Genomic DNA, 16,957 nt, shown 5'->3' with positions numbered 1-16,957 from the left:
CTAGTGATAATTGTACTTAAATAATTTTAGTATATACAGTCAAATCTGGGTAAGTGAAAAAACTCTATATGTGAGAGTAATAGCCAGGACCCCTCATTTTAAGCTCAGAAAAACCTCTATTAGCAAGAAACAGAAACCTCTGTAAGAGAGAGTCGTTTTTCTCTCATGGACCTCCGTTAGTGAGACTTCTACTTACCTATGCCTCTATAAGCGAGAGTCGAGCTTTATTTATTTATATTATTTAGGAGGAACTATAGCTACAATAAAAATACACACATACATAATCGTACTTACTGTGACTTGTTATTGCTGCGTACCTCTATAAGAGAAAAACGCTACTCATTTACCTGTATTAGCGAGAACCTTGGGTAAGTGAGAAACCTCTATAAGCGAGAAGGAGATTGTGCTCCCTTGAACTCTCGCTTATCCAGGTTTGACTGTAATTCCTTATTTTTGTGTCTTCCATTGAGTGGACACAAATCACGATTTTTATCTAGTGATCACTCTATTCAAAGTTCTTATTAGAACTGATAATAGTTAAAATTAGGATGCTAAAAACCAACCTCAGAAATGGATTCTAATAATTGGCTTATTTGGCCCATAGCAATGGTTAAACTTTTTAGCGGAAAAAAGTTAGAAGTAGATTTTTTTATGGACCTTCATGAACATTTTTAAAAAATTGTCCCGATAGGTTGAGGTACATCAAATTTCTTCATTTTACACTGTTTTCGTCTTAAATGATTCGTCTATATACAAAACATTGTCAATGGTACACGAAAGTAAAAAAGGATGTACGAATTCCACTTTCTGTAAGATTAATAACAATTAATGCGTTTTTCATTAAGAGTGTCCGAGCTTAAAACATATATTAGACAAGTTGTTTATTATATGAGATAACTTTAATATTGTTTTGTATGATATATAATAGTTAAGGTAGTACGAGCGCCAAGACAAATTTAGACTTACAGTTGAAATTATTCATATTCATTTATACCTCATTTCAAACTTTGGCGATGAATTTTGTTATTTAACTTTATAAATGTAGACGAAAAATAATAATAAAATTTTTCAATATATGCCATTGTTTTCGAAATATGGAAAGCTAAATAATTAAACATACTTTTCAATTTTCGATATTTCGAAAATTACTCCAGTTATCAAAAAATTTTATACTTACTTTTCGTCTTATACGTTCAAGTTATAACATAATTCACCATTAAACTTGACAAAAATATTTTTTTCTTTTCTTAATTTGTGTCACAACTACCGTGCTCATACATCCTTAATTAGTAGAGAACCCCCCAAAATTATCAGGATTGAGTTAGACTTAGTCCAACTACATAAAAAAAATCAAACCTTCCATCCAATGTTTCCCTGGCGCTCGTACATCCTTAATATTACCAAAATCATCATGCAACGTAACGTAAATTATTGAACAACGTTAACCAAAATGATTAAATTCTCTCTGAAGTGGAAAAAATTTTGCGAAATCTCATAATATCTATACAATTTGTTTAATTAAAGTTTCGGACATTCTTAATGGGAAAACCTTTAGATATACATTATAATTTCTAATCTTTAAATCTTACAGTAAGCTATCTCTACCGCAAACCACTTTAAGTAATTAATAATACACTTAATTGTGCTACATCATTACTTATCAATAAATCGAGTGTTTTCATTTAAGTAATATATAACGCAACTAATATTTTTTGATAATAATAATAATAATAATAATAGTTTTTAGAACTGTGATAGTGTTACTGATATTATATTGTAAGACAGAAGGAAGAAATTCTTTATAAACTTTCAAATAGAATAGACTCGATACGACAATCAAAATGAACTTTAAGATAGTGGTTTGTTTAATTGCGTGCTTTTTTTATGTGGATTGTGCGAAAATTTTAGGATTATTTCCATCGCCAAGTAAAAGCCATATCATATTAGGACAAGCGTTATTTAAATCCTTAGCAAATCATGGACATAATGTTACATTTGTTAGTCCATATTCATTGGAAAAAACACCACCAAATTATCGTGAATTAATTATGAAAGAATTTATGGAAAATTGGTTTATAAGTAAGAAATTATTAAAATTTATTTTTTATTTTTGAAATGATAAAGAAAAATTATCGATACTTGTTGTATAATTGTTGAAATACCATGTGTAGACAGACACGATTAATTAAAGTCAAAGAAATGATTAAATTTAAGTCTTCACTTTTCTTAAATTAGGTATCTGTAAATATTTTTGCTTTGTCAGGTCAACTTTGGATGAACGCATGATTTTCCATTGTCTTAGACACACTCTTCTCTACTCCTATTAAATACTCTAATTAATTTCAAAGGTTCTGAAACAAATTTATATCTTTCAGGGCTTGCAGGAATGAAAAAAGCAGGTCAGTCTTGGTTCCGAACGGAAGTTAATCCCTTTGCAAACTTGTTGGTTACCTACGGATTCGGAGACCTCATAACCAAAGATGCAATGGAAGATGGTGTCATAAAAGATCTAATAAAATCAAATGAAAAATATGATATAGTAATATCAGAAGTATTCATGAATGATGTGTTTCTAGCATTTGCTGATCATTTTGATGCACATGCTATAGCATTTAGTACCGTGGGCGCAACAACATGGACCAATGATCTGGTTGGAAATCCAAGTTCATATTCTGTGACACCAAATATATTCTTGCGCTACACTGACCATATGACATTCATCGAACGTTTAATGAATACTCTTATACATGTTTGGCAAGAACTAATACATAATTTCTCACATTTGCCAGAACAGGAAAGAATAAGGCAAAAGTATTTACCCCATACTAAACCATTATCAGCCGTTTTAAATAATGTGTCATTAGTGTTTTTAAATTCACACCCTAGTTTATCTATAGCAAGACCATTGGTGCCTAATATGATAGAGATTGCTGGGTTTCATGTTGATCCCCCAAAACCGTTACCAGCAGATTTGAAGAAAATTTTAGATGAAGCGAAACATGGTGTTATTTACTTTAGCATGGGCTCAAATTTAGATAGTGCAGAAATGCCTAAGGAAACTTTAAACGTATTTTTGGAAGCTTTCAAAACCCTTAAGCAAACAGTATTATGGAAATTTGGGGCATCTGAATTACCTGGAAAACCAAATAATGTTATCATTCAAAAATGGTTTCCACAATCAGATCTTCTAGGTATGAAGTTTTTTTAAAGAGTTCTTTAACCGCATTACTTTAAAGTATGATGCATTTATTTTAGCTCATCCAAATGTTAAACTATTTATAACCCATGGAGGCTTTTTAAGTACTCTCGAAACAGTCACACGTGGTGTTCCGATAATTGGTTTGCCAATGTTTGGTGATCAAAAAATGAATATGGCTCAAGCAGTTACACAAGGCTATGGCAAAATGTTAGATTTTCAGAGTATTACCAAAGAAGATGTATGTTCTGCAATAGATGAAGTTCTAAGTAATACGAAGTGAGTAATGTAATATTTAAAATTTAATACCTTGTACATTGTAATTAAAAAGAAAATTTTTCGCACCTTTTTTTAAGGTATAAATACAATTTTTAGCGTCAACATTTGGGTTAAACTTCCCCAAAAAAAAAATTATTATTTTATTAAATAAATTTTTTTTTTTATGTTTTAGGTACAGTGAAATTGCTAAAACTAAATCAGCATTAATAAAAGATCGAATAGTCAATCCAAAAGATGAAGCTGCATATTGGGTTGAATATATTTTACGACATAATGGAGCATCACATTTAAGTTCTGCCAGAAAAGATATCAATTTATTCCAGTATTTATTATTGGATATCATTGGAGTCATTAGTGTTGTGATAGTTTTTATTTTAGTATTGATTGTTTTCGTAATTAAAAAATTATTATCCTTATTTAAGAAGAATCCAAAGCGAACAAAATCAGCAAAAAAGACAAATTAAAACGCATTTTAGAAAAGTTTTTAGAACAATTTTACATTTTTAATTTTACAGAATAGCTTTATAAATAACTAGCTGGGAAGTACCCGCTTTGCTGGGCAACATCCCCACTTGCACCCCTCCCTCCACATTTCCTTGCGTTGGATAACAGTTTTATAATGTACACGTCATGCTCTTTTATTTGATACCCCACTTAGGTATATTTGTAAATATTCGATATTTCCTTCCCACTTTCTCGCTACACCTTTCTACCCTCCGAAGGTTAAAAAAATTTCTAAATGTAATTTAAAACATTCTGACCAAGTTTTGAACTATTAAAAGCCATAATTGAAAAATATGAATTTTTTATTCATGAACACCCCCGCAACCCCCCTTGTGGGTGGAATTTCGTAAAATTTCGTTCTTAGCTGACCTCTACTTGGCAAAAGGAATATTCCTGCCAAATTTCAAGTCTCTAGGTCTTATAGTTCCAGAGATATCGTGATGAGTGACTATCTATATCTATAGAAAGTCTCCTATATATTTATAGAAAGAAGAAGAATAGATAGAAAAAGATAGATAGAAGATAAAGTATATGTACGCAAATACAAATTTTTATATTATAAATTCATCAATTGTTTAAAAAAAAATATTTTGCCAAAAATTGAAGGATCGTATTTAAATTTAATAACAAATTTGTTTAATTATTTCAATTTTTCGTTGAAATACAATAAAAATTAAAAAACTTAAAGGCAAAAAATGTTGCATCTTTGAAAATTGCACAGTTTGTAAAAACTCCTTATTGAAAAATCAAGGGAGAAGAGGCTTACTTAACCCTTCTTCCTTGAGTCTTTTTGAGGGTTTAAGAAAAATCCGTTTTTACAAATTAAAAAAAAAAAAAAAACATTTGCAATCAATTTAATATTCATTTCATCATTTGCTAGGCAATTTAAAGATAAGCACGTGTAAAAATTCTCTTATTTGAATTTCCTGCAATTAACTTTATAATAAAATAATATCGTAACTTCGTCATTTTTTAACGGATGATAATCAAAAAGCATTTTAAAGGAAATTTTTCGTTTTAAATTTTTGCGATCAGTTAAAAAATTACGAGGCCATTTTATTTTCAACATAAAGTTGATTGCAAGAGATTTAAATAAGAGGATTTCCAGAAAAAAAAAGGCACGATCTTAAAATTAAAATATCACGGTCAATTTTGAAGCTAGAAAGTCGAATAAAAGCAAAAATAAGAAGAAATACTTTAGCTACTACAATTTTTATTTGATTTTTTTAAATTTTTTACCTAGATTTTTGTAATTTGAAAAAAACTTCTTTATTCCCTAAAACGGGGGGGGGATAGTTTTTACAACCTAATAAACAACTGTGGCAAATTTCCAAGAACATTTTTCTTCTTTACCATGATTTTTTTTAAATAATTTTAATATACTATCGTAGTAATTTTAAATTAAGTTTTCCAAAAAAAAAAAAATAATAATAATTTAAATCCCGTATTGGTCGTAATTCTTCGTAAAACATAATAAAACATAATGGGACGTAGTAATTTTAAGTTATTTTTGAATATAAACTAATCTATGTACTTATTACGTCAGGAATATGGCACACTGTGTCTATAAAACGTTTGATCTATAATTATTTTTCAGTTTATTAATTTATGTTAAATCGTAAAGATTTTTTTTTTAAATTTCTAATTGCGAATTTTAATATTTTTTATGATAAAGAATTGAAATAAACTATAGAATTTATTGATTATTTTTGTTCAATAACTCAATAGTTCGTATATTCTTAAAATGATATGTAATTATACTCATATTGAAAAATTTTTCACAAATATATTATCAGTATTTTCGATTCTTTCCTTAATTACAAACCTAAGTTTAATTTTGTAGCTTTTTTAAACATAATATCATCCATCCTTAAATATATTAATGCAGCTTAAGTAGGTACAATTATTGTTCTTGACTTTTCGGCTGAATTTTATTTATCTATCAGTAAAAATTTTTTTGGAAAAGGTTGTTTGTAGAATAAAGTCAACCACTCGAATCAATCATGCAGATAAGAAGTATACAAAGATATTATTTTTATTGATTTTATGTAGGATTGTAATATACATAGTTATAAACATTTTCATTATTTCGTAATTATATTGTTAAATTTATAATATTCCCTAATTTTCGTTGCTGGTATGTAGAACTAAGAAAAAATCAGATTGCAGTATCACGCTTATCTATACATATAAAATGCTCTGTCCTGAATGACTGACTGACGGATCATTGAACAGCCTAAGCCGCTGAGCGTAGAGACCTGAAACTTGGAGAGCTTGTTCTTTGTATGACGTACAGGCATCCGCTAAAAAGTGATTCTCCAAAATTCTACCCCTAAGGGGGTAAAAAGGGGATGCGATTTTTTTATATGGAAAACTTATTTTAATAATTTTTTACACAAATGTAGATCAACGTTTGCATGTTTCTCATGTTACTGTAGTTTTTTTTAAACTTCATGTGTCATTTTTAAGGTAGAATTGTACAAACTGATATATGTGCTCGTGGTTTGAGACAGAAGTATACTGTATCGCACTTTTATTTCATTCTTTAAAGGAGTACAGCAAAATACATCACCGAATGCCGCTTTATTTTCCAACGGGATATAGGTAAAGTTGACCTTTAGAGGGCGGACTAAGGGAAGACTAGCGGCTAGCATTTGGGTCTACAAAGTTGACATTGTGTATATTGCAGTATATATAGGGGATAAGTAGAGTAAAGGTTTGATATCTAAATGAATCAATGATTCACTAAATGAATCATTATCACAAGCGATTGAGAGAAAAGTATACTATATCACTTTTTTATTTCATTCTTTAAGAGAGCACAGCGAACTCCATGGACCAATGCCTTGTTTTTTTCCAAGTGGATGTAAGTAAAGTTAGTTCTCTAAGTCTTTAAAATTGGTTCTCTAAATGAATCAATTAATCATTAAATGAATAATTTATTTAACACATTAAAATGAATCGTTATCACGAGCGAAGCCGTGGGCAAAAGCTAGTTACATATATAATTGATTTAAAATCAAGACTAAGGATTAAAAATTATATTTTTAAATTATTTGTCATGAGCCATATATAGTTGATAAAAATTAATTTTATTTTAATAGTGCCAAATTTAATTCAATTTCAGTAAACTACTAAAGATTCGTATACTATTGAACGGATTAATGTAATCAAAATACTAAGTGGGATAAAAAATAATATTAATGAAAACACAATTTTTTTAGAGTGGATACTCAAAATTTTGATCTTTGTAACTCACGTCAATAAGTACGTTGAAAACTAATTCGCCCTTCTACAGCCAAATAAACAAATTTAATTAGCTGATTTTGTTATTAGATTAATTTTAGTAAATTTCAAAATATAAATTATACCTTTTTTTTTATTTTAATCAGACTCTTGTATAAAATCATTCGAATTAATGAGAACTCGACTCTTGAAATTACAACTGAATACTTTGATCTGTATTTCTAACAATCGTTTCTCAAACACACTAAGATAGAAAACTCTACAGACGAAGAGATAGAAAACCACAAAAGAACCGCTACCTATATTTTTTTTTCATTAACTATTTGGTATGATAGTTTAAGTAAATGTTTTTCTATTTTAATTTAATAAAGTTAATCAATTAGTCTAAACTACCTTAAAATGTGACCCGAATCCTTATTGGTTGAAGTTATAGCGCACGCGAAATTAAACAGCATGTTAATTATATTGTGTTGCCAACCAGCTGCGCTCAAAATTATTGACCAATTAGGATCATTTTGAGATCAATTTTTTGGATCCACAATTTCCCAATTTGGGATGCTGATAAGATGAACAAATCTTTTTATTATTATCTTATTTATATTTGCTTTGGCAACATAAACGAAGGCACTTTTTACGTAAGTATTTGAAAAACAATAACCTTTTTTCAAACATCTATTTAATCATAAAAACACTAATTTACTTTTATGGACAAATACTTGGCTATTGATGTTATTATCACCAGTAGATATTATTTTCTTCCACATATTTGCTTATTGTGTATACAGATTGCAAATACTAAACGAACATAAAAAAAATATTAAATATTATTTAAATCAACGATTTTAATACTTTATTCAAGTAAACAAGTATTTGACTTGCTTTTCTTGAATCAAGAAAATATTAACGCCCTGCCATGTTAAGATCAAACTTTTTTAAAAGTAGTATTTTTGTAATGTGTGGCATAATCATATATTTATCCAACTTATGCAATGGAAAAACCAGATCCAGAGAAAGGAAGCTTCTCTGCCCTGCCCTCTTTCCTTCGCTACGTCCATGATAACTGACTTATCATCAAATTACTTTTTTTATTAACCTACATCAAGTAAACGTATTTAATGAAGAGTACGTTCTTTTCATAAAAAACATAGCTTCACTCAACGACCACGACAAATAAATAAATAAGATAGAATTAAATAGAAGAAGGGGATAAAATATTAATTTTCAAGGTCCCTACAATTTTAATTCTTCAAACATTTTCTAGCTTAAGGTTAAAAAAAAAAAAAAATCATAGACACGCTAAATACATTTTAACCAACAAAGCAATGAAGATTATTTTTCCTTTCATTATTATAAAAAATTTTCAATTTTGCTATGTAATAAATACACCGCTTCTCGGTTAATTCTTCATCAATTATGACAAGCAATAAAAATAATATTTTCAAGGTGAATTATATGAAATTTTTTCAGAAGACAAACACCAACAGACACTTAGACATTTTCAAATTGAATCTAGTGAACTTATTTGCATTTTTAATTTTTATAAAAAAAATTTTAATAAAAAAAAACCGACTTGAAAAGAAAAACTATTCCAAAACAAATTAATATGTACTAAAAAGTAAAAAAAAAAATGTGGTTATTTTTGGAGTCGGTGTCAGCCAAGGAAACAACTGTGACAGAACAGTTTGCTACGTTAACTTGGCTGACACCGACTCCAAAATTAACAATAATTGTAACTACATTATGTTATCGTTATTTTTTTACTTTTTAGTGCATATTAATTTGTTTTGGAATAGTTTTTCTTTTGAAGTCTTTGTTAAAAGTTTTTTTTATTTTGTATTTTTTAGTGAATCTTAAGTACCTACTCTAACTAATTTGTCACTAAAAAAAGAATAATCGAAATCGGTTGGCGTGAAATTGAGTTATTCGTCCATTTGTCGCGCACATACTTAATGCAAATTTAAGAATTATATGATTTTCTCATGGATGCCATAGTCAACACTGAACAAAATTGAAATGAGACCACACGTAAAACACCAGCTTTCAAATAGAAAAAGAATCATCAAAATCGATTCACCAAGACGAAAGTTCTGAGGTAACAAACATACAAAAAAAAATACAGTCGAATTGGGATCCTCCTCTTTTTTTGCTTGAAGTCGAATTGTTTGATAAATAAATTAAAACAATTGTTCTTCCTAATATTTTTCGAGAATTTTGCAATTTGAAAACGCAACGAAAAGGCATATTCTAAGCTATTAAACAAAGAATTTGGCTACTTTTTTCCCTATTTAAAAAAAACATACAATCTTAGGGAGGATTTAAATGAGTTTGAGTCATAGTAGACACTATTATACATTAATTTTAATTTCAATTGAACACCATAAAATGACTTCCAATCATTATTGTCACTAGCTGATTTTTGTTTCCGAAAAACGAAATCGAATGTGGTTTTTTTTCTCGAGTGTCTAAAATGAAATAACAACAAATAACTTTTTTTCTTTCGTGTGGGTATGTGAGAGATTTCGTGTATTGGTCTACTGTCTAAATTTTCGTTACGTATTCATACAAAAAAAAGTTTTCCAACCAATTTGAAATTTTAAAGCAAAGGGGCACGAATGCATCGCTTTGTTGACTATCAGACAAAGGTCGACAGTGTCGAAGATTCGATTATCTTATTATTGGAGTAAAGAAAAAGATCTGTATCAATTTTTAGCAGATGGCATAAATAAAATATTTATACCAAGAACTCTAAAAGCCCAGTTCTTTTAATATCGCCCTTTCCCAGTGTTTTCAGACACGTATGGACAAAATCCACCCAAACATTTGACTTATTCCAAAAATGTTTATGTAGCTTTATACGTATGAAGAATTGGAGTAATGACCATGACCTGAACTTTTATTACAATATTACAATACATAATTTCTTAGAAATGGATTAATTTTTTGTGAAGTAATCAGCATGCAATATAAAAAATGATACAATGAATTTAGAAATAAGCGAATTTTGGATAAATAATCTGTTTAAAAAATTTATAACATTTTTATTATTATTTTATCCATTTTAATATCATCTTTTCCCATTTACGTGCTTAGAAAGGTTAACGATTTTAATTTCTCTATTGATAATAAATAATAACAATAAATAAAAATAAACATTATTGATTCAGATATATTTGTTGTTTTTAAACTTCCATTTCGAGCATTAACTTTTTAGCCCATTTTATGCACTTACCATTATTGGGATTAAGTACTTTACTGTTATTATACAGTATGTTTGATTTACATCTAGGATTATAAATATCGCGAGTTTGACAGAATACATGATTAAGCAATGCATCTAAGTGAGAGGTATTATATACATATGTTGAAGCTTCCATATGCGTTGACATTGTTGTAAGACGCTTGAAGAGTGGGAGTTTCTTAGTTGAATAGATGAACCACAACAGATAAGCCACGATACAAGTCACTATTGCAATTTCATTTTTAACACCTTTAGTATCTCTTACTTAGATGCATTGCTTAACGCATGTACTCTGTTATACTCGTGATATTTATATGCCTAGATGTAAATCGAACATTCTGTATAAAATGCTCTATTTTCGATATTTAATCTGAATTTATGTATTTACAAAAGAGGAATTTGTGCTAAAGAAATTTAATATATGTTTGTTTGAGTATACTGAAATATACAAATGTTTAGTTTTTATTTTTTGATTTCCGAGACAAATTTGAACAGATATAAAATATTTTTAATTTTTATCAAATGTTTTCGGTATTGATTATATATTTTTTGTAATATTTTGTTATGATAAATTCATAATTCATATCTAAATTTAGTTCAATATTGATAATAAAATTTTGATAATTGTAGATACTTAACATGAAGTTTTTTTTGCGTACACTTTTACGCCTTTGAAACTCGATTTAAGTAAATGAAGAATGGGATAGCGATACCTAAAGTACAAGTTATTATAAGATTATCCTTTACTAGTAAATATAAAAAGTTTACAAAATGTAAGCAATAAGATAATAAATTGAAATATCCAAAAAGTTCCTAGTTTACATATTACCCTGTACCACAAGTATACTTTTGTCCTATAAATGAATGTGGATAAAGGGTAGGCAAAAATATCGGAATTTTGAGATAGGGACGGTGGAAGTTAAAATAAAGGAATCCATTTTCAGCAGCGTATATTATTTGTATACACTTCACCATGTGTGGTTTCGTTGGAGAAATTTTTAAAATAGAATAAAGTGCTACAGTGTGTTGTCTCCTCGAGACATATCATCGCAAATATAAAAGCAAGAGTGTATTATTTCTCGTAAAATTATGTTCTTTCATCAGAAAATAATAAACTTTCCCCAAATCTCGAAAACTCAATTTTTTTAGACGTTGTGCTTTTTTAGACTCTCTGAATTGGACTAAGTAATTGTATGATGGAGCCTCCAATATAAAATGTTATGAAAGAAACTTTTTTGTGCAAAATCTTAAAACTATTATCAGTGAATCACTAAGTAGCTTACGCTTGTACTTCCAGGGCTGGATTATAAATTTGTGGGTGTCCGAGCTGAAAATCAGAGGGGGGCCCATGTTAGGTGCCCCTTCTTACTTTAAAGAAAAAAAATATAGCCACCACGTGTGTAATATGAAAAATTATTTAAATTATATTGAAATAATTTAAAAGTAATTTTCGTTGTATGTTAAAATTTATTTTAACATATACTCTAATATTATATGTAAAAAGTGCATTTTTTGTGCAATAGGTTATACAACGAAATTAATGTTTAAATTATTTCAATATTATTTAAATAATCTTTTAGCATGGAGCATTAATAAAAATAAATTTGAGATGTATGTGCCTAAGTTGCAATTTCAGTCAGATTATGAACCACCTTCTAAAGCAAGCCAGACCTTTGCTAAATGAACCCATAATAGCATATATTCAACACAAGCTAGTTGACTTTGGTTGAATCCATACGGATTGAGTTAGTACGGATTAGCCTGTTTTGGTAGCTCAAATGGTAATGTGAAGACATATTACATCGGCATATGTAAATATTTTTCTGGGCATTATTTTACTGTGCTATGAATTAACTTTGATTAATTTTCATATGACCGGGAGATAGACAGGAAAAATTATTATGTGATAGCTGTGTCGAGCTTTTATTACAAGCATTACAAACATAGATTTGTTCTCGTTAAGCCTAAGAACCTACCTGCCAACTTTATATCCAACTGCCTTCATAAAACTTATGATTTTTTTAAAAACTCTGAAGGCGTATATCTCCCCTTCGATTGGACGCAGCTGGACCTAGGCGTTCGATACAACTTACACAAATTTGTCCGTACATCTCCCGAACCATGTACTCAAACGAAATTATAATAGTATTTGATTCTCTAAAAAGTACAAATTTCAAGGCCAATGATTTATTCAATTTTGTATGTGTACTATCAAAGATAATTAAACAAATATTATTGGTTATCTTACCTTAATTACAGGTATTTGTAATCAGCAAACTCATAGATTTATGTCATGAAATTATTTTTAGATGATTAGATAGAACTATAGTGAATAGATTTGTCAAATACTATTGAAATATATATATAAAATAAAAAAATATAAATTTATTAACAATTGGTGATTATATTTTTGTTAATATTTTAACATCCAACAACGTGAAAATATGAGTGCTCACAAAATTGTGTTATTATTATTTTTAATAACATTTTGTTGTGTTTTACAACAAATTAATGGAGCGAAAATTTTAGTGGTATTTCCAACATTTGCAACGAGCCATTTAAATTTAGGTGAAGCACTCGCTGTTGGATTAGCTGAGCGTGGACATGAAGTCACCATGGTCAGTCCAAGAAAATTAAAGAAATTACCGGCAAATTATACGGAAATGACCATGGGTTTGCCAGAAGAAATGATGAAAAGTAAGTATTCAGAACAGTTCTGTCAATCAACTTTTTTTTATCCGTAAAAGTGCATTCAAAATTTTTCAAGAAATTAGAAAAAGTTTTCTTTAATATTTATTAATAGCATCATCAGCTTCTTTTTAGAGAAAATAGATCTGAATTATAAAAGCCAGACTAAACTATTGTAATTTATTCATAATTCATAAATATTTATTCATTATTGTGACATCACTGGCCTTCATATAAACATTTTTTGAAGTATACTTAAAAAATTCCAAACAACGCAAAAGACATCAACAACATACATGAATGAAGTTTTTTGTTCTTTTTTCGATTAAGCTATTTGCATTTTCTAAGTTATAAAAAGACACTCGGTATACCGTAAGCGTAAACTCGAATTTCAAATTTTTTATGAATTTGATTTTAGATTTTCTCCCGAAAAGTATCATATTTTTATTATATTTATGCGGTATCACTTAGCCGCTTTTTCATTGAAATTATAAATGGGTGAATAATTTTAAGATGGGTTTCTATACCAATTTATTTAATGCTTTCAAAGAAATTTTATTGAACAGAATATAACGTGCAAAGCTTTCACTTTCAATAATCGCAGATATAAGATTTTTACGTATTTCTCACCAACGGACGGCCGCTATTAGAGTTTCTAACACCATTTTTAATTTGCAGGTGGCAAACCCGATATGTTTCAACTCAAATCAAATTGTCCATTCATAGCCATCTTAGGTATTTATGAAGCTACATACCCTCTCGCTGAACATACCTTCAAGGATGCTGCATTTCAAAAACTCCTACAATCAAAGGAAACTTATGACATTGTTATCATGGAAGCTTTCATGAACGAAGCCGTATATCCAATTGCTGAACATTTGAAGGCAAAATTAGTTTTGTTCAGTACGACCGGGCCATCTGAATGGACATACTTTATTGCTGGCAATCCAACGCCATACTCTTACGTCCCAAATACAAATTTACCATTTACTCATGAAATGACTCTAGGACAACGCATGTTGAATACAATTTTAAATGTATATCATGATTTGTTATTACATTTTCACCATTTGCCTCGACAAGCTGCTTTATCCAGAAAACATTTTCCAAAAGGTCCTTCAATATATGAAGTTTTATACAACAAAGTTTCACTCATTTTATATAATTCTGATGTTTCATTAAGTTTCCCACAACCATTGCATCCAAATCAAGTTGAAATTGGTGGATTCCATATAAAGCCAACCAAACCATTACCTGTGGATTTAAAAAAATTGTTAGACAATTCCAAAAATGGTGTTATCTATTTTAGTATGGGCTCGAATTTAGAAAGTAAAAATTTACCAGTAAAAACGCGGGATGCATTATTGACAGCGTTTGGTAAATTAAAACAAACAGTTTTATGGAAATTTGAAGATGAAAATTTACCTGGAAAACCTAGTAATGTTATCGTTCAAAAATGGTTCCCACAATCTGATTTATTAGCTCATCCAAATATAAAATTGTTTATCACACATGGTGGACTATTAAGTACTTTTGAGGCCATTAAACATGCTGTTCCATTGGTTGGTATTCCTGTATTTGGTGATCAAATGATGAATATGGGCAAAGCACAACTTTTAGGCTATGGAGTTTTAGTGGAACTAAATAATATTACTGAACAATCTATGACATGGGCTATAAATGAAGTTTTAAACAACCCGAAGTAAGTAATGATAGTTCTTAATTAAAACGATTATGGAAGTTAATAGAAGCTCGTTGAAGTCTTAGGGAAGAGTGATTAGTCCCAGCGTAAGGGTTCTAGGGTTTAGAAAAGCCACAAGTTCTATCTTTTTTCTGTGTAGCATGATTACTCTCTGTTATTCATTATATGTTGGACATTTTTTCAATCTAAAATCGAAGCTAATTATGTTTAAACTATACCCACTTTTTAACCGATCTTAAAAAACGTTGTCAAATTATTGTTTCAAGATGAAAATAATGAAATTCATAAGATCACTAATAATACAAAAGTTGGCATTACCCGCGTAAAAAAATGCATTCCTGAATAAATAAAAATTTTATAAAATCACTGAAATAAATTAAGTACAAAATAATAACAAATTCGATAATTGCTTAATTTCACAATTTAAAATAATTTACATATATTTAAACTTTTTTAGGTATGCTGAAAATGCTAAAAGCCGATCAGGTATGTTTAATGATCAAATGATTGCACCTTTGGATCGATTGGATCATTGGATGCGATTTATTGCGAAGCATGAAGGTGCATCGAGATTCCGATCTGCAGTATTGGACCTCTCCTTTTACCAAAGGCTACTTTTAGATGTAATAGCTATTTATTTATTAATTATTGTCGCTGTTATCATTTCTACACGTTTTGTTTGGAAGACAATCAAACAAAAGCTGTGTAAAAATTCCAAAACAAAAGTGAAAACTAATTGAAAAATTTTCATGTGGTATGAAGTGCCAAAAAAGGGTCTTAATTTTTGTAAATACTTAAATTTTTTTTTTCCTATATATTTTTTCATTTTTAATTTAATTTAAAAATTGAATAAAATATTTGGAATTGACAACCAAATGTTTATGTTAATAATTTATTTTATATTTTTCAAATATTTTTAAATAAAGAGTTTTATAATAAGTAGACACTTTTATTGGCTGCGTCTAGTTTTAAGGAGCGCTCTTGAACGTCTAACAACAAAACTATCGTACAGAACCGTTCTTTTTGGCTGCAAGTTTATTTAAAAGATCACTCATTTAAAAGAGATTTATATAATAAGCAAATATAATAACAGTGAGTGAAACGTGGCTGTATCAATTTCGATTTATGCTTTACTTTACGCTCCGACAGGAATTTTGCGTCAGGGAGGGGACTGCAAAACAGAAATTTTTCATCTTAAAATTTCATAAATTCTATAGCTTTTCGGCTTAAGCAGTGCTCACCCATGGTAGCATGCGTTCTTATATTAGGGCCAGCATTTTATTACTATATGTATTTAACATTTTACATGATGACATCATTATTCATACTAGCATTAATAGAAAAACGCTAGCTTTGTCTAGGATGCTTCTAAAAAAAATTACAAAAAGCAAGTTTCTTGCTCCTTTATGCGATTGTTTTTTTATTACTTTTCCAATCACTCAAATAAAACTGATAACATAACATTCAAGATTTATTAAATATCTAAACAAGTTTTAACTTCGTTGTACTTGTAACTTTAAACAACCAGACAAAGGTTTATTTTTAATGATACATATTTATTAAACCATTTTTTTTTGCATAGTTTCACATGCTTCTAGGCATCTAAGGCTGACCTCACAATATCGGAATTTCTTTATAAGAAACCCTTATAATTCTGAGAGACACTGAGTGTATATTTTATATTGAAACCTACACTTCAGAATTTCATTTAATGGGTGAAGACATTGGACTCATTCGTTGCTGTTGTTACAGACAAAACTGCCAAAACGCGAAGCATTTAGTAGACATTTGGAAAAGCATCTTTATTGCAAATATCGAGTGCTTCGAGTGAATATTTGGAAACCCGCCCCTCAATGCGTTTTCGCCAATGTTGAAATTCGACGGCCCAGATGTTACGGGAATCATTGTGCAAAATTAAATATTCTAAAACATTCTTGCTCAAATAGACAAGCTAAATTTGATCTATAATCTTCAACTGAATCAGTCTGTATATTTACAAGCGTACAAGCGTTGAGTCTGATTATGACGTGAACCTTGACTCCCGTACTCTGAACTGCACTTCATTAGTGGAAATGCTTCTCATAAATGGGTGCATTTACAGGAC

General features: G+C 29.2%; 1 protein-coding gene across 1 annotated transcript; it reads left to right on the top strand.

Moving 5' to 3' along the window:
• The first annotated feature begins 1,749 nt into the window (after positions 1–1,749).
• On the top strand, positions 1,750–15,665 carry LOC123292783 (UDP-glycosyltransferase UGT5-like). The gene is made up of 7 exons (XM_044873498.1): positions 1,750–2,079; positions 2,376–3,191; positions 3,256–3,475; positions 3,648–3,936; positions 12,884–13,160; positions 13,830–14,853; positions 15,311–15,665. Exons 1-7 carry the CDS (start codon positions 1,842–1,844, stop codon positions 15,591–15,593), a joined length of 3,147 nt encoding a protein of 1,048 aa, XP_044729433.1. The 5' UTR covers positions 1,750–1,841; the 3' UTR covers positions 15,594–15,665.
• Positions 15,666–16,957: the final 1,292 nt, after the last annotated feature.

Source organism: Chrysoperla carnea, chromosome 2, assembly GCF_905475395.1.
Source record: "Chrysoperla carnea chromosome 2, inChrCarn1.1, whole genome shotgun sequence".
NCBI lineage: Eukaryota > Metazoa > Arthropoda > Insecta > Neuroptera > Chrysopidae > Chrysoperla > Chrysoperla carnea.
The sequence above is the reverse complement of the archived record's forward strand: the minus strand, read 5'-3'. Positions and strand labels throughout refer to the sequence as shown.

Coding starts and splice junctions, on each gene's coding strand:
- LOC123292783 (XM_044873498.1), top strand. CDS start 1,842: ATGAACTTTAAGATAGTGGTTTGTTTAATTGCGTGCTTTTTTTATGTG. Junction 3,192..3,255: donor TCCACAATCAGATCTTCTAG/GTATGAAGTTTT, acceptor CATTTATTTTAG/CTCATCCAAATGTTAAACTA. Junction 14,854..15,310: donor GAAGTTTTAAACAACCCGAA/GTAAGTAATGAT, acceptor AAACTTTTTTAG/GTATGCTGAAAATGCTAAAA.